General features: G+C 46.6%; 1 protein-coding gene across 2 annotated transcripts in view; it reads right to left on the bottom strand.

Moving 5' to 3' along the window:
- POMT2 (protein O-mannosyltransferase 2) overlaps window positions 1–19,267 on the bottom strand; it is a 41,375-nt gene that overhangs the window by 16,465 nt on the left and 5,643 nt on the right. For both annotated transcript variants that reach the window (XM_032955898.2, XM_076067698.1), the window contains exons 3-12: window positions 17,447–17,551; window positions 16,300–16,408; window positions 13,954–14,062; window positions 11,668–11,827; window positions 10,946–11,052; window positions 8,010–8,092; window positions 5,256–5,365; window positions 3,310–3,376; window positions 3,031–3,091; window positions 1,878–1,956 (exon numbers count right to left, since the gene is read on the bottom strand). In XM_032955898.2, coding sequence (XP_032811789.2) covers window positions 1,878–1,956; window positions 3,031–3,091; window positions 3,310–3,376; window positions 5,256–5,365; window positions 8,010–8,092; window positions 10,946–11,052; window positions 11,668–11,827; window positions 13,954–14,062; window positions 16,300–16,408; window positions 17,447–17,551 — 990 coding nt within the window. The remainder of the gene's footprint in view (window positions 1–1,877; window positions 1,957–3,030; window positions 3,092–3,309; window positions 3,377–5,255; window positions 5,366–8,009; window positions 8,093–10,945; window positions 11,053–11,667; window positions 11,828–13,953; window positions 14,063–16,299; window positions 16,409–17,446; window positions 17,552–19,267) is intronic.

Below are 19,267 nucleotides of genomic sequence, written 5' to 3'. Positions count from 1 at the left end.
ATGCAACGAAACAGATTTTCCCACAGACCCATGAACATACACACCCCAAACACCCCACACACCCCACACACCTCACACACCTCACACACCTCACACACCTCACACACCCCACACACCCCACACACCCCACACACCCCACACACACATATATACAAAGACAAAGATCCCCCTAAAGCCTTTAACTCACTGTTGGGGCAAGTGCTGTTAGCGAGCACCGATGAAGGCTGGCACGGCACACAAGGGGGTGGGTTGCCACAAAGGGGTGGGTTGCCACCCCCATGTGTCGCCTTTGTCTCCCCAGTGGCGACGTTTACACATTGCACCAGGTACTCGTGCATGGCCGAGTCGGGCTAGGGGAGGCACGGGATCAGTTCAGATATTCGCCACTGTTATGGATCGTGAGCGGGAATCGAACTCAGGTCGATGGGTTTGTAAGCGCAGCGTACTAACCGCTGCGCCACCGACACACACACACAGGCAGGCGAACCGATGGGCCGCTCTGTAAATTCAGACTCTCACATGGCAACAAACATAAAACTGAGAACTGTTTCCACGACAGATGTTGCGAGGGGCTTCGGGGACTCTCACAGGAATGGCGGTGTTTATTTTTATTCCATTATATATATTTTTTCACATTCATTTACACTGACAGCCCGTTAAGATTTAATTTCAAGTTACCGTTTTTGCCCTTGTTCTGCACCATCGTTTTTACGCAATCGATAACGGTGGACTTGGTTACATTAACAACGGGCTAGTATGTTGGACGCATCCGAGGCCGTAGATTATCCATCCCAGCTGGCGGACGAGAATATTTAAAAAGAGCTGCTCCTGTAGCAACAATGCAACTGGTATACAAAATATATATATATCAGTATATATTCCTTTTAAAATAAGATTGTATAATCATCCAACGTCCATAATGTATGACACATTCTAAATAAGGGCTGAAAGCGTTCATGCATGAGCCCAGTCCGTCCGTCTGTCCATGTGTATAAAGTGGAGGGTCACGATAACTCTCGTAGAGATGATACAATGTTCGCAAACCGTCAGCATAAAGTTGCACCAATTAAAAAAAAAACGGTCACATTGTATCAAAGGGATGCCACTTAAAAAAAATAAGATTTGTTGGCCAAGGCGATGACACATCACGTGACATCATCTCGTTGTGCAGCTTGGAATCTATTGTTATTGCTAATTTCATATTTACGAAGACGAAGGCTTGTTAAAATGCGTTAGAGAATCCATGCATATTCATTATTTTTAATCGTTATTTTCATCTTTGTACGAATGTTTAACAAAGTGCAAAAGGTCTGAATATTAATTTCTCCAAAATACGTTTCCACGTTAAAAATATCGCCTCTGAATTTGTATGCATCAACAAACACAGCATAATCATCGTGATGTTACGTAATGACTGGAAACAGGGACTCACTGATTTAGTCAAATTAGAATATATCCTCATATTACCTAGGCCTTCGGAATTATCCGGCCACAACTTCAGGCCAGAGAGCTGGCTCAATCAGCTTTATCCACCAGCAGCTCGCACTCTGACAAATCCAAGCATAGTCTGACACTCGACTCACTTGCAATTTCGTGAAAATAATGAAGCACAGCATGGAACTGACAACAAAATGAAATGCCCTCGCCAGGTCTCGGTTGTTAATCTATTACGCTGCGATGAAATTACCAAAAATGTTCCAATTGCAAGTGGTTGAAGGGAAAACATCGAATGCGCGCAATTGCTTTTGTGTCTACACGCTGTTAATATATCTCCATTATCATCCATTACCGGTTACCGACGCAGGACGCTTCAAGGTTATTCGGAGGGGGTCATTGTAAACGTAACCAAAGCACGGGCCGAGCCGCCACGGCCATACCTCTCCGTAGCCGGTGACCTGCAAGTGCTTCGAGGAGAGGGGAGCGCGCTCCTTGTGACTGTGCAGGTTCCTCTTTGTTCTGATGGTGCAAACAAAAACCCAACGTTCCTTGTTAGAGATGTAACAATCCACCACCCTTAGCTCCCCGATGCCCCCCCTCTGTCCGAACCCTCCACCGGGCCATCACCACTGTCACGATTCAATTGTCAAAACTGAAGATTACGATTAATCAAAATGATTGAGAGACCAGGCGTCAGCACCATTACCTTTTAATTTAAAAAATGCATGAACGTCGCACACATATGGATTAGAGATGGAACAGATTCCCACAGCCACCCAACAATTTGATGTATCGTCGCGATTCTCAGCTTCAAATTGACTCAAGAATTAGTTCTCTTTTTTTTCCCTTGTGGTGAATGGTTGTGGCCTCTAGTGGCTGGAGAGATCACGTGAACCCATTGCAATGGAACAGAGATGAATCGAAAATCGTCAATTCGTACACGCACGATTGGATGCATGTATCATGAACCTAAGAATCGATATTAATTGATGAATCAATGGGTCATTATGCCCCTATCCCTCGTGTACATTTTCCACTCCAGGAGGCTAGTGGCATCAGTGATACATCACAATGGCAATTTTTTTAAGGACAGCTTTAAATTTGTGATAAAACCAATTGCAGCTCAATATGGAATACATGCCGCAGGTATATAACGCATGCATTCATAAATGTGGACTAAGAGTTTAATAAAATTCACTTCTGTTCCGTATATTATAGTACTATTGAAAATGATCAATGCTTTGGGTTTCGTGGCTGAGCTCCTTTCTCCCCAACAGTAACTCCTGAGTAGTTGTGACGTTGCCATGGAAACTAACTCGGTACCTGGCTAAATTGGGATTTCCCGTGGAAGGAATGAACATTGAATTATAACTGCGGAATATGTTAATAGACAGCTACAACGAAAAGGTGAGCGTAACAAATCCTGAAGACTGACCACGGGGGGGACTTAACTCCGGAAACTACAGCGACTCTTCAATACGATTTCACGTCTTCTTCTCTCATACCCCCTTGCTTTGCAGCATTCTCATTTTAATCATCATCATCATCATCGTCGTCTTCATTACGCCTGCGGCACATTCCAGTGCAACTCACACGACGTGCTCCAGGCGGATGACATCTCCATTCTGCACGAGTTCCGGGGGGTCGCTGTCACCTGCGGGGGGCAATCGGCGCGGATATCACCCTCATTAGCGCGGCCACACGCACCCAGACGACGACAGCTGCCACGCTCATTAATCATCACGAGTACCCCCCTTCGAATAGCGGCGGCGGCATTAATTGATATCTCTCTTTTCACTTCAGGGACGCGGCATTCAAATACTCTTTTCTCTCTCGAATAAGCGCCGCCCGCTCTCGCTCGCTCTCTCTTACTCGGATTCCGGTCGTGCTTCTTGACGAGCCACATGTTGTTCTGGTCTTTGTGGGTGTAGGCGGTGATCTGTCGGGGATGACATCAAAGGATGGCATGTGACGTAAACAAACAAACAAAAAAAGGCTCCTGTTTCTTCAAAGCCTCGAGCGATGCTTTCCCGGGCTAATTTCGGTGACCCCGACGCGTCTTTGAGCTTGGCGCACTTCGATCCGCCCGCACGCCGGGCTTCCGTGCAATTTTGTTGGGAAATAACGAGACCGAAAAAATGCATTTTCTGAAAGCAGAAATGCATGCCCTCCTATTAAACGCCGCCTATGCATTTTGCGCACTTGCAAGATTGAGTGATAAATGTGAAGGGAATTGCGCAGCCCCGCAATTACTTCCTCACGCTACCAGTGGCATAAAGGCCTCCGCTACAGGGAGCTCTAGAAGGCCCCTGTAGAGGGTATTTCGCCAACTCTTCCACGCTGGTCATACATCTTGGAAGATGTAGGTGTACCCACACTTTACCCCATCACACACAACCTGCCAATCGACTATATGCGGTGAACTTGCACAAATGTCTCAACTGCCGCCCTGGAAGATCGAATTAAAACTTCCATTGCAAGTTACACGATGGCAGTGGATGAGAATAATTACATTGGATGGGAATAATAATAATAATAATGCCCTTTATATAACCAGGAAAAGCCTCACTGAGTCTCAAGACTCTTTTTCAGGAGGGTCCTGCATTGTGCTGCTTGGCCAATTCCATTCATGAGTGTTTGGCATGCAGGAGGAAACCAGAGCACCCAGAGAATTATTCGCTGCACCGCGATCTCCTGACCACCTTGCCTCGAACCTACAAAACCTTGGTATTTCCAGGCAGTCTTCCATCTAGTTTCAAAGAGCTAACAAAAGCGGGCACATTCAGGATGATTTGGTTCGATAGGAGCATCATCCCTTGATAAGAGCATCATCGGCTGATGGGATCATTTTGGTACGATGAAGAACAACTGCCGACTTGTGTCCTCCCCTCTGGATGCCCAGTAAATCATGAATGTTCGCGGCGGATGCGTTCCTGGAGAACAGCGTGAATATGTGACGTTTACACATAAACACATAAACTGAAAATATCATGAATAATAAAAAAATATATTAACACGTAATAAATTAATAAAGATGCCCAGTTTAACACGTAGGCTTTCAAGACCAATATTATTCACTACCCGACACAGCCAATTAGTAAGGTTTGTCACGTCAACAACACATGCCAATTAGTTGCGAGTTCAGCACACCGGTGTGTTGGAGAGTAAACCCCAAATATTTACAGTTCTAGTACGACGTTTTGCCGGTAATTACAAGCAGCCTCATCAGGCAACAGCCAGAATTGTGGAGAAGTCCTCCTGTTTCGGTCTTAAAAATGGGAGTTGGGGGGGGGGTAAATACGCAGTGTTATTTTAACTCACCTTTAATGGCGATGATCGTAAAGGAAAGCGCTCGTGTGTAAATGGTGCGGCAGACAGAGGCGGACCGAGAGGGAGAGCGGCATGGCGCGTTGGACGGGGGGGGGGCACTTTCAGGATCCGCGACGCTCACACGCCTCACCACTTCTTGTCGGGCGGTTGCAAGCTTAATGGCAACCACGGCGAATTTCAAATCGCACAACGACGCGAAAAATGTATCGCGAGGACGCAAACCCGCGATCGCAACATCCGCCAGTGTCAAGGGTTTACCGTGTTGCTAGATTGTTGTCCGCGGCACGGCGCAAAGTGTTGGCCACACTTTGCGTCTCGGTAACGAAATGGCGGATTTTGCCGGTGGTAATCGAATGTCACGTATGCGAGCCAACCACCGGTCTTAAAAGTGTCACGAGACATTTGTGACCCCCAACGCGAGCGACGCTTAATGCCCTTGCGATGGCGCCGACGTGATGTCACTGGAACTTAATCGCGAATGTCGGCACCTGCTGCTGCATGGCCCCCACGCCCTCAGGGTAGAGGTGCCAGTGTGAGTGCAGGTAGCCTCCCGCTGTCCGCACATTCTTCAGCGTCACCACCGATCCGTACGCGATGTCTGTTTGTGGGAAAACACCACGTCGCGCGACAGCGGGCGCTCGAGGCCTCAGGTCACTTGAAAAACATGAACAGAGTGGCCATGTGGTTCAGAGGTCTCGGAACCTCGCTGGCACCGCTGAGATCCTGGGTTAATATCTCAGGTTTCGGCTGCACGTGGTGATCACCTATTGCTTCACACACACAAAGGTGTCGTATGAAATGTTTTTTTCGTGTAATTTGTAAAACTGCCAACTCTGAGAATTAAAACAATTTGATTTACTGCCATGTCATAAAAATATAAACGACTGAGCACATGAGGAAATGCATTTCCTAGTCTCCTTGCTCTTCTTTGTATGGCCGATGTTGATGCGGAGCAACAACTATGATTTTAATCTTGATTTGAAGCTTTCGTGGCTGCAGGAATCCATACTCTTTTGTTCTTTCGGTAAAGTCACGTAGGTCGAAAAATAAAATAAAAACAATATATCACGATGTTTCGATTGCAACACAAGCGATCGTCCTCAGGCAGAAAGAACAATCCAGCAATAGAACTGTTAAACCAGGAAGAACACAGCGAGAGAGCTGCCACAACAAGAGGTTATATATGTTGGCCAAGCAGGTGGGGTCTCAGCTGGAAAGGAGTCCCATCCCCGCACGCAAGCACATCAGTTGTGTTAATGGGGTAGATTAGGGAGAGAGATTAGGGAGAGAGATTAGCATGTCAAAGTAAATGAGCTTCCACCGCATAAGAGCATATGTGCACAGCAGCAGTGTTAATGGGAGATTAGCACTATGTTGATGGGAGAGATTCGGCAGACAGATTAGAAAGATTAGCAAGTTAATGTCATGTCTATGTGCCAGATAATTGCGTCAGGAATATGAAAGGTCACTTAAAAATTCAGATTTAACTCCGTGATATCCCTTTCTGTGGACCATTCTACGTGAGAGATTTTAGTGGATACTTGATCTCAAGGCAAGATGTCAATAGAACAATTTGATCAATGTTCGTAAAAAAATGTAAACATTAACACAGCGCTTACAATGACGTACAAACTCCAAATAATACAGATGCATTGCTCCAAATTGTAATCGATTAATGTTGTAATTTACATGAACGATCAGGAAAGTCAAAATCAATTATTTTCAATACATAAACATTTACAAGACCATAGATTATATAGATTACCACGGTTGTAACTTCAGCAAACATAACGGCAACAAAAGAAGCAACGTGCAAATCGAATTAATAAATTATAGCAACTCATAGAAATATGCTAATGGTTGAATTGCTACATGCAATGTGAATGTATGAACAGTATTAAAAGCAACATCGATCAGTTGTGATCTCTTGGGCATGGATCGTTATTGCAGCTTTTTACCACGCAAGAAAATCCTGCCAGCAGGATGGGAACGCAATGTGTTATGCGAAATGTAATTTTAAAAATGTCAAATAAACACAGGGAGCAAGGTAATTAAAGGATGACTGAGTGGAAAAACTTCAAAGCTCTACATTATTTACTCTCCCTCCTCCCCACGTTTGATACCACCATTATACACAACAACAACAAACAACACGAGATTTACATTTGGTTTTTTAGTCTTTCAGCCCACAGACCGCGCGCAGCCCACAGACAATTATTTCTAGCAGCATTTGTCTACACAGGCAAACTCTGGACTAGTTTTGACCTTCTGGGTCTCATAAGCAGTAACAATGCTTGTTAAACAGAGCTACTGGATTGTCAGGAGTTATTTGGCAGAGCACTCCATCTTAACAATGACACTTTGTTCAATCCAAAGAGTAATATTGTACAAAAAGTAGACGTTGATTTATTTTATGATTCACGATGCTCCACAGGAGTGCGTAACAAGGGTTTAGAAACAGTCGGGCTCTCCAAGCATATGATAAATGTACAGTCTTCCTCTAGCGAATGTAGCTTCGATGACTTGACTAGTCGGATAACACAAATAATAGTTGGAAAAGGTAGGCCTCACCTGCGTTCTCACATGTGCCACTGGACAGGAGGTAATGGGCGGGGGCTTGGTGAGGTCGTTAGTATCGTCAGCTAGGTGTGCCTTGCTCAAGATTCCGTTTCCCGCCTTTCGCAGGCGGGACGTGGGGGTGGCCACAATTTTTTTAAAGGGGTCCCAAGTAATCGGCCACGGGAAATAAGTAGTCGATTACAGCTGTAAAGTTATTTTTCACACATTTCTAGTAGCGGCGGGTCAGAATGTTACAACAACACAAAAACACGATAGAAGTGCAAAGTATAGGAAAGGTAAGCAAATAACTAAAAATATATATTAACAAAAAACTATTTTTTATTTTACCAGGTAAAGCCCACTGACCTGGCCACAAATTACAATGCTTAGTAGACTATTCCACTTGATCGACCAATCATTCCAGCTCTAAATGCATCCTCATCTCCAGACGCTGTGCAGTACACCGTAAGCATATTCATTATACGTAGAGGTTAGTCAGTTTACAGGCAGATGAAAAATAGCAAGGACTTGATCCGGGACTTGTACGAACATGGGCAGAGGTTTTTACACGAGGGCCAATCACACGGCTCACCAGTCACATTCTCGGAGTCAAAATGCCCTGAACACTGGTAGAGTGCAGACCCCGTGAGCCCAGCGATACGATTCCCACCAGTCGTACTTACACTCGGGCATGGACGCGTTGTACAGGCTGTTTCCCATCAGTCTCGCCTGGAAGCCGGAACTGAAGAAGCCGTCTCCATTTCCACTAAAACGCCAAGCAGGTGGCACAGAAAGTGACAGTTGACTCTCAGTTATCAGGAAAGTGGCACAGAAAGTGACAGCTGACTCTCAGCTATCAAGGAAGTGGCACAGAAAGTGACAGTTGACTCTCAGCTATCAAGGAAGTGGCACAGAAAGTGACAGTTGACTCTCAGTTATTAAGAAAGTGGCACAAAAAGTGACAGTTGACTCTCAGTTATCAAGAAAGTGGCACAGAAAGTGACAGTTGACTCTCAGTTATCAAGAAAGTGGCACAGAAAGTGACAGTTGACTCTCAGTTATTAAGAAAGTGGCACAAAAAGTGACAGTTGACTCTCAGTTATCAAGAAAGTGGCACAGAAAGTGACAGTTGACTCTCAGTTATCAAGAAAGTGGCACAGAAAGTGACAGTTGACTCTCAGTTATCAAGAAAGTGGCACAGAAAGTGACAGTTGACTCTCAGTTATCAAGAAAGTGGCACAGAAAGTGACAGTTGACTCTCAGCTATCAAGGAAGTGGCACAGAAAGTGACAGTTGACTCTCAGTTATCAAGAAAGTGGCACAGAAAGTGACAGTTGACTCTCAGATATCAAGAAAGTGGCACAGAAAGTGACAGTTGACTCTCAGATATCAAGAAAGTGGCACAGAAAGTGACAGTTGACTCTCAGTTATCAAGGAAGTGGCACAGAAAGTGACAGTTGACTCTCAGTTATCAAGAAAGTGGCACAGAAAGTGACAGTTGACTCTCAGTTATCAGGAAGTTGCACAGAAAGTGACAGTTGACTCTCAGCTATCAAGGAAGTGGCACAAACGTTTTGGAAAGTCAACCAATAACTTTAAAAGCATCAACACATGGGTCATTCCACGTTCCCCACCCACATTCTACACAGATAATGAATACTTTTCATTGCTTAATCCAAATGTACAGGTGTCAATGCAAACAATACAAAGTGAGACTGGGAAAATGAAACAAATAACCAGCATTTAAAAATGTGTTTGTGATCTCCGAATCTCGGCAATTCATTGAATGGTGATGGAGTGAATCGGAGTGCACCGACTTTGTCGCTGCACCGGGATGGGCAACAAGGAGCGAGTGAGCTCCCACTCCACCCTGTGGTCAGGGCTGGATTAACGCAAGGGCTTTAGTGGCTGCGGCCCAGGGCCTATGTATATATACATATATTGCTTTATATCGATTTAAATGCAGCAATGTAGCACTGTGATTAAAACCATAGCATCACTGTGTGTATTACTAACAATAGTGCAGCCAACATTAAACTAGTTTAGTTCGTTTATAGTCTTAATTAGTTTATCACATTTTAAAACTGCAAATTATATACGCAAAATTAATAACAGTGAAGTGCTTGCCATCAGGCATGGATGGGTGGTAGTGGTAAAACAGTTAAATGAATGAACAGAGCTATAACACCTCTCTTGCCAGTCGGTATCTTGAATATCTTAACACCTGTATTTATGCCAGAGAGGGTAATAAAACCCTTTTTTTACCACCGATTGAACCGAACATACAAAAAGGGGGCGCCCAAACACCATAACACCCCCGGGATCCTATCAAACCGGATCTGGGCCGGCGTGTGCCACGAGAGGAAACAAAGTAACCATGGCTGCTATTATCGCCTAAAATTACACCTCATTCACAAACAGTCAATCACAACAGAGTCACTAGAGTCACACAGCCAAGGTGCCCTCACTGACTGAGCCACCGCTGCAGAAGTTCCGCAACACACCCGCCAACACCCGCAGCGTTTTGCCACAAATATATGAATAATAAAACGTGCTCATTTACAGACTCTTTATTCAATGGAATATTGAACGAAAGCCGTGTCAGACACCGGCGGTAAATTACTCCGGAAAACGTTTTTTCAAAGCGCTAAGTAGATTGGTAATAGCTGTTCATTTAGAACTGTGATTTACGGTTGTGAAATTACGACTGTAAACTAAAAATTTTGCTTTTTACGTAAATATTTGGCAGAAAAAGTAAAGTATTTAGAAGTGTAAATAACGAGCAACTGTAATCACCACGTGACGAAATTTAGCAAAGCGGACGATACGATTCAGGGTGGACCTATACCGTCCGATGCGTCGCGGTATTGCCATATTGCAGCGATCCCAGTCTACATGAGCCAAATAAACGGGCCATTGGATGTACTTCGACTGTTTGGGAACGCATCCCAGAGAGTTTGACACCTACATTTCTCTCAATCCCCAGCCAGCTCTCGCCAGTCCTAACGACAGGAACCAACGTCTCCACAAGACAGCAGGCGGTTGCGAAGTGCGGTGCCAACGGGGCCAATTCGACAGGTCCGATGGTGAAAATTGAAAGGCAGACGCATAGGGGGTGGTGTTATTTTTGTTGTTGTTGCTGTTGTAGGGAAATGGACTTTAATTGAAGATCCACACAGGCATCTCTGCTACCCTGTTCACAATGTGTCAGCGGCATACAAAGATTCATGGAAAAGAAGAAGCACATTACAGGCGCGGTAAAAAAAACCGTCACTTCAACGCAGGTTACTGTGTTTTTTTTATTACACTAACAATTTCTAACAAGATACTAGTCATACTAAACTAGTAATATTACACCTCGATTCATATTTCTCCTGCCCCTGATAATTTCTTCACTGCACTCGTATGCTATATTGTTTTATAAGACATCTAATTTGGACCCATTTTCCAATCCACTGCTGGATGAAGGCCTCTCCATGGTCTTCACGAGGTTCGTGAGTGCGAGTTGGTGAAGGGGCAGCCAAGGAATAGCCTCGATGTCACAAGCCACTGATGTCAACCGTGGTGCGTGAATCACTGTGCCACCCACTCCACGCTGCGTTGCATTGTGCTCACTCACCTTTGCGAAAGTACAGTGACGTGAACAGCGAACGTCACAACGTACAGCACCACCGGAAGGGCAATAAGGCAGCTCGCCCGCGCCACAAAGTGCCACCCGAATTCACTCTACAAATAAAACATGACACGGTCCCGTTAAAGCCACGGTCCCGTTGGATTAAAGCTCACAAATAGCCGAAGGTAAAAGCCCTGACAATGCAAGCTCACCCCGCTGCTCAAGGAAGGGGCCTCGACAAAGATGGAGTTCGAGAGTCTTTTGGCCTACTCTTCCACGCTGGTCAGACATCTCGAAAGAGGTTGGAGTACCGACACTTAGCCCCACATCACTCTCCCTGCCGATCGACTTAACTGCGGTGAACCAATTTATGCTGCTGGGTGGAAACAGACAAGGGGGATTTAATAACTTTGCCCATCAATTCAAATTCCGTGCCTGGAGATGGAACTTAAGCGGTCCGGTGCCCTAACAGTTATACCCCGACGGAATCCTGAATACAACAATCGCATTATTTTCTGTGCAAGAGAAAAAACCGGCAGGAGCCGCGCACCGCTGCCTCCGTGTGAGGCGCGCACGCGGTGAGCGTCTCGCCGTTTATTTCTGGGTCGTCCTGAGCAGAAACGGGAGAGGTGTTGAGTCGGGTAGGGTGCAGGGCGGGGTGGGGGGGGGGGGGACATTTCCAAACTAAAGACACCGACGATGACGACAAAGCTGCGAGGGGGAAATACCACGGGCAGGCGGAGGTCTCCCAGGAGCGCCCACAGCTCAGCCGCCGTGCGAAGGCCCACGAGGGTCACCACGAAGAGCCCCACGAACTTGACGCTCACCGCGCCAGCCAGGAACACGCCCGTGAAAGCGAGCCAGAGCCACCATCCGGCAGAGAAAGGCCTGCCGCGGCATCGGCGACACGAGAGAGACGAAGAGCGGCGGTTAAATCGGTCGCAGGCGCGTCGTGACCGCTGCACTAGCCTGTACATTTTTTTTTTTTTAGCGGTTGCATCGCAATAACCCGCAGCCACGTCGTCGGGTTGTCACTGCATGTTTGGTGGCGCGAAGTCCGCGAATGGAAGACAACAAACAAGAAGGAACGAACCAGGCGGCAAAATACAAAACGAGTCGGTGCAAACGTGAGGGAAGAAAAAAAGAAAATAACGGATCCCGAATCGCGACCATTCGCCATCAGGTTGTGCGAGAGGATGAATCGATGCGTTCTCTAAACATCAGTGGCGAAGAACGTTCCCAAACGCCAACGAGCAAACGGGCGTTGCTCGTCTGTGTCTCGCCCACTGGGCATCATCCCGTCTGGTGACGTTTCCTGCCCTCGCTCCGCTTTTGTAACTTGCTGACCGCCCATACTGGACATCTGTGAAAAAGAGCTGCATAGGGCTCATTGGATTTCTCTCTGGTCTAAATAAAGTTTCTGATTCTGACTTATTTTTCTTCAAGGTCAAAATGACATCCCTAAGCTGTGTCTGTTCTCTAATCCACTTGGAAACCCTCAGAGCAAACGTTTAGAAAGTGAGGCGTGCTACTCAAGGGATATTCAGATAAATGCTTGGATCCTGGTGGAAAACCAGGATGCCCCACTCGGGTAATGGATGACGGTGAAGCGTAAAGTTATAACTTTTTAACCCGGCTGTAGATCAAACTGCAGCAATTATTACAATTATTACAATTACCACACACATACTTGAAGTCAAGCTTCAAGTATGTCTTTCATAGCTTATTTTCAATGTATTTTGTATTCGCAGCCTATAGCCTTGTTCAAATTCACCAACTTTGTCTTAACACCCACCACACGACCAGACCCAACAAAGTCACCCTCCACAATCAGGACTGACCAGCCGGGCGCGTTAAGAAATGAACACAGAGTGAGCTCATACGCAGGGACCAGGTGGATTTTGTATCACCGCAGGACTGTGAGAGATGGCAAAGACTTCAAAAGGCCTTCATTGCACAGTGGACGACGGATCACAGCCGGCAATGACGACTATGATGATGTTGAATCTGACGTGTATATTACCAAATCTGCAAGACTTTTGTGACCTCATTTAAGGGGCATTTTGTATTTCGGTGAACCGAGTGATATTCGAGGCCACGAGGCCCCGCAATGTGGAAAACCCTCTCCTAATTGACACATGATCAAATGTGTCCTCTAATGCGAGTGGTCAAGAATGGCCAAGGAGAGAATTCAGGAGTGCTGTTAAAAAACAGCCGTGAGCTGAGCAACACTTCCTCTTTCTTTCCACTAGAGGATACGTGCAAAAATGTGTCGAAAAAGGAGAAATTATACTCATGAATGCAATCACAGAGTGGCAAAACTGCTAAAAGGCAGTTCCCGTCATACACCTAATGAGCTAATTAATCAATGGCTTAATTGATTAATTGCTGCTGCCAGCCCCGTCTCCCGCTACTGTGGGACAAAGGTGGGCACAGAATCAAGGTGGGACTTAATATGCAACACACAGCCTAATGCAAATGATTTACTCAGAAGAGCCTCACCGAGACTCAGGGCTATTTTTCAGGAGTGTCCTGCATTTGAGATGTTTGGGCAAACTTATTAATTAGTGTTTGGCTTCATGTGAAAGGAAAATGGAGTGCACAAAGAATGCCAAGGCACATGAGGGAGCCACTCAGCATGGCCATTTTGCTGGCAAAATAAAACTGAAGAGCTGAAAAGTGCGCATTGGAGCGAGGAGAGGTGCATGCTTGGCATTACGCTGAGAGACATAGACAGAAGCACGACTGATTAAGTAATACAGACAATATGGAGACATCAGATTGACGGTGAAGAAAACAGTGAAGTGGGCTTGGGCAGAACAAAATTGCCGAGACCGAGGGTGGAGGCGACTGCCAAAAAGACGAAACTCACCACGTGAGCGAGTCCTCCCGCAGGTGCAAGGCGCATTGCTACACCACGGCACATTGAGGGGCGGTGGCGGCCGGAGCAGGCCTTCATCCAGCGGTGGATAGGTCACGGCCGCTAAAGACGAAGATTTAAATGAACATCTCACCTGTGGCCACCCCAGCCGATGCGTGCCATGCCGTACGTGGCCCCCATGATGAAGAAGAGGAGCACGGGGTCCAGCAGGATGTACTGAGACAGTGTGAGGCAGCCCGTGTCTGATACACAAAAAAGATAGATACTACCCATTATAGCTTTTAACAGGCTGCTAAGGCAAGTCCTGTAAACGTGCACCCATGAGGTCCGGCACGGCACACTGAGGGGGGCGGGGGGGGGTGGACAGTGCCACGCCTGGGCACCAGGTACTCATTAAAGGATGAGTTGACCAAGGCGAGGCCCAGGACCAGTGCAAATATTCATCACTGGAAACATCGGTGGTGAATATCTGAACTGGTCCTTGCCCTCCCGATGCAAAGACAAAGATCCCCCGTGTAGCCTTAACAGACTGTAGGGGTAAGTGCTGTTAGCGAGCACCTATGAAGGCCGGCACGGCACACGATGGAGTGGGTGGCCAACACCACGCCCGGCCGCTTTTGTCTCCCTAGTGACGATGTTTACTACACACCGCACCAGGTACTCATTGGAGGCCGAGTCGACCTAGGGGAGGCCCAGGACCGGTTCAGATAATCGTCACTGGTATTGGCCGTGAGCGGAAATCGAACCCGGGTCGCCAGGTTCGTAGCGCAGCGTGCCGACCGCTACACTACTGCTCCCCAAAAGCATAAACACACGCACACATACATAATGAAACAATTTGCTGCTATCTGCAAATGCAGCCACACGTGCTGCCTTTACACACTTCTGCAACTACTCGTACATTTATTTTGAGTTCTAGGTATTTTAGAAAAATTCTTACAATTGTAAATAGGTTTTAGATGGATCAGGCACTCCTTATTTAGCGAGTAACAGCACATGCCTGGTGTGATCACAAGTGAAGTCATTCACCATGTGTGTACTCTTTACCAGGCTGTTTTACCCATTATTTTTAAGTGCCTCATCTCATGTTTACATACCCGAGCCAATGGTGAATATTCCATATTCCTATGGCGGGGGCGAGTCGATCCTTATGATAACTGCTGTTGACTTGCCCACAAAGTGGTACTGATTGTATCGACCCTGGGAGGGATTATGGGCCGAGGCAACTTGCAACCTCGGCCACCAGGGCAAATTAAATTGGCTTACATGGAGAATTTTACTTACATATTTCCTAAAGTATGTATGTATGTTGAACGTCTTTCGCACCGTTCATAGCCAAGCATAATGCTATCCAAGCATGGACAGGCGGGAGTAGTCGTTGGCAAACTGTGCTATGCGCCCAGCTACCTGAACTTGATTCCCGGGCATGAAATTCACCGGCGAGCGATATCTGCAACAGCCCTGGACCCCCACCACCGGCACCAACCAGCAATGACCAGCGTGGAGGGGTCAAACAATGCCCCATGACCGTGACCTTCACACAGCCGTGGATTGATAAAGGGATTATACTTTTCATTACGATTCGCTTCGTAAAAAAAGTGAATCGCTTACGATTTGAATTTCTGGGAGGTCTAACCGCACTATTATTGCAGGTCATTTGCTTGCAAAGGTAAAAATGAGGCGTGTCCTGGAAAAAGTCACGGCAACTCACAAAATGTGATTGTCTACCAAATAGAGTCTTGTTGAGGCACCAGCGAAGCTATCTGACCATACAACTAACGCAACCTTCAGCAGCAGCAGCAGCAGCGTCTCTGGGAGATGGTGTGCGGCAAGCGGCGAATGACACTTGTAGGTCGGAACGTGCGTGTTTATAAATGTCAAACGGAGGTTGAAGCAGGGGGTGATGACACTTTAACGAGAGCCTTTTAGGCCTCAATTGCCGTGCGCTGTTCTCATAACTGGACCGAACAAAGGAATCGCTTGAAATTGTAAAAAAAAAAAAGGGGGGGGGAGGGGTAAACGTGGCAATTCCAGGATTCCCAGAGGACAATCTGCACAAACAACGACGCTGTTGTCATGCAGGCCTTTTGTTGCGAGTAAATAGAAAACCCAATGATACGCATCGTCAGTTTTCTATCGCGGCCCGTTTGATTCTTTCATAAAACCGGCGCGATTAAAGACACTCGTGAGCGATTGGCCACACAATCCCTCCAAAGACCCCAAGGGACTGCCCTTAAGTGAAACAGACGGTGGCTATTTTCACAGCCGTGAGCTGAAAAACTCACAAAGCCACCGGCAGAAGGTCAGAAACACACCCCCGAGAAATATAGAGACCCGTCTACGTACATTGTTTTTTTAATGCAATTTCTGCGAAAAGCGGTAGCCCCTTCGTACGCCCCCGACGGTGGAATTGCAACGCGGCGCGGACCGATGACACTTGATAACGGGGCGCCATGCGCAGGGATTTAAAGCGACTCACCGAAAATGAGGAGCGCCGCGAGGACGACCGAGGCGGAGATGGAGCGCGTCACCTCCAGCACGGTCAGGTGCGCGAAAAATACCGCCAGTGACCCCAGCAGCGCGCAAAACTACCCGGGCAAATGAGCACACGAAAATATTATTACTATCTTCTCCTACTTATTGAAGCTTTGCTGTTCTGTTTAGCAACTTAATGGACTGTAAATCCAGTGATTACATTTATGGATTTGACAGTCTGATAAATATTTAAGTAACATATTGATAAGGGTCCTGTGTAAATTACCGTAGTTATTTATTTAAACAGTGTGCCATTTCATTTTTTCATCACATGCAATCCAGTGTTCCCTAGACTCCAGTTCACATGAGCCACCATATTTACCAAATCTTCTCGGTTAAACACACATTTAGGAAAACGCTGCATGTACCTGACCCTGAATAGTGCTCAGGTTTGAGTTTGTTTGTTTCGATATTATTATTATTTCTTTTAGTAGCCTTTCCCGCTTACCATGAATTTTGCCTTACTCAAGTGCAGCTTCGGGAGGTTTTGCCGGACGTGTTTTTTGTGCAGCCATTGGTGACCCAGCTGAGACCATCAACTCTCCGCAGTTGAGAACCCGGTTTAACCACAGGTGGCTGCTCAGATTCAAACCCAGGAACTCTACGGTGCCGGTGCAGTTCTCTTGACTTCTGAATCAACCGCATACCTCACATGCATTCACATTTTACTGAAAACAAAGCCAGCCAAAAAAATACTATCTGCATGTGTTGGGCACATAAATGCCCCAATGTCTCAAAGCGCCTTACATCGCATCTCAATCATTTGGATACACAGCAGTAGTTTTTTTTTTACCTAGGGGACCCTTCCTGATGGCAGCTGTCCCTGTGCCACAGAGGGTGACGCAGCACCGACACATGCAAGTCACATTGCTATCGGCCATTACAATTCGGTAATTTGCAAAGGAACATTTTTACATTTGGTAAATTCGCCCCTTTGGTGACAAGGTCCAGCCACCCCGTAAAAGGACAGATATGTCAGCGTAGGACACCGTTGGATGCGGTAATTCTCCGGCCATGAGCCGAGGAACAGAGACACGTTAAGTGGGGTGGGGGGTGTGGGACAACAGGAGACTGTGACTACAGCGACTCACGGCTCGCATGCCCAGGTACTCCGCCGCGCCGTACTTGTCACCGGGCTTGGAGAAAGGGAAGGCGCCGTTGTAGCCACTGAGGTGCCCAGCCAGGCCGATCAGCATCTGGTAGGGCAGCGCTCGGTCACAAATTCATACAGCTCGACAAGCTGCAACACCGGATGGTGGGACACCGTTTGAGCAGATCTTGGAGATTGCGTGTCTACTGTGCAGCAACGGCAGAGGGTATAACACGTCAACAAAGTGTGGTGGCATCTGTGCAGCAACGGCAGAGGGTATAACACGTCAACAAAGTGTGGTGGCATCTGTGCAGCAACGGCAGAGGGTATAACACGTCAACAAAGTGTGGTGGCATCTGTGCAGCAACGGCAGAGGGTATAACACGTCAACAAAGTGTGGTGGCATCTGTGCAGCAACGGCAGAGGGTATAACACGTCAACAAAGTGTGGTGGCATCAACGGCTCCTGCCTTGATGGCATCCGGATATTTAGCTTGTGGATATATATGGCGTCCAATTGCAAACGGGTCAACACGACGCTATTGCAGAACAGTGGGGATATTTACGTACTTAATAAACGAAATAATCAATCAGTCATATACGTATACAAATACAACCTAATATGTCAATTCCCCTTCTGGGTGAGGGGGCTAACCCATGTCGAATGGGTCGCTTGAGCTATGTGACCATACTTCACCACGCTGATCAGCGAGTGTTGGTGGAGGTGGGGACCATAAACGTTGGGACATAATATAGTACAGGGATGCCTCTACTTACAGACGAGTTAGATTCCAGAGGTCTGTTCGTAAGCCGATTTGTTCTTAAGTCCAACTTTACTCCTGTCGATTCCAAACATGTTGTACAGCATGTACACTAAACACGGCGAATGGCTTTAAAAGTTGTATAATCTCCTGTAGATGTAGATGCCACTGCTTCTTTGTACTACCACCCTCAACACTTTCACTACTCTTACGCTTCTGAGACATGATGGGGGTTGATAGTGTTCATGAAAAGCACAGAGAACACAGCGACAACACAACAACAGACAATGGTGGCGGCCCAGGCAGAAACGCTGGGAATGCTGGGTAACGACACCGAACAACCACCGCCATCTATTGCGCGGTGGTTGAACTTATGACTCTCGGTCCGAAACGGCAACTGGACATACGGACAGGTTTGTTCGTATCTTTGAAACTCCGTAAGTCGAATGTCCGTAAGTAGAAGAGTCCCTGTACCACAAAGTGCATTTTGCTGCACAGCCCTCTGCTGACAACATAGCCCCACAGCAGCCTACAACATCAAATGCACGATTCTAGACTTAAAGCTTTCGTGACTGCAAGGATCCATACTCTTTGGTTCTATTCGGTAAAGTCAAGTAGGTAAAAAATAAAACAACAAAAATCACGACGTTTCGACCACAACACAAGTGGCCTTCATCAGGTGAAGGGACCAACCTGTCCAGAGGACAGCATTGGAGTGAAAAAAAAGTCAAGTGCAGGTCGCCTCCTTTAAGCTGTGAGTGGGTAAACAGAAAAGACGCCTTGACAAAGGAATTAGCATAAAATGTAAAGCTGTGCAAGCTCGCAAATAGCATCAAAAATACATTAACATTCAATTAGTGGCATCCCAAACTCTCACGGTGGTGCTAATGTATTTTTGATGCTATTTGCAAGCTTGCACAGCTTTACATTTTATGTTAATTCCTTTGTCAAGGCGTCTTTTCTGTTTACCCACTCACAGCTTAAAGGAGGCGACCTGCGCTTGACTTTTTTTTTCACTCCAACGCTGTCCTCTGGACAGGTTGGTCCCTTCACCTGATGAAG

This window comes from Petromyzon marinus, chromosome 17 (genome assembly GCF_048934315.1).
Source record: "Petromyzon marinus isolate PM22_M1 ecotype Great Lakes invasive population chromosome 17, UKy_Petmar_22M1.pri1.0, whole genome shotgun sequence".
Taxonomy (NCBI): Eukaryota; Metazoa; Chordata; class Hyperoartia; order Petromyzontiformes; family Petromyzontidae; genus Petromyzon; species Petromyzon marinus.
Note: the sequence above shows the minus strand (reverse complement) of the source record. Positions and strands in the feature narration are given on the sequence as shown.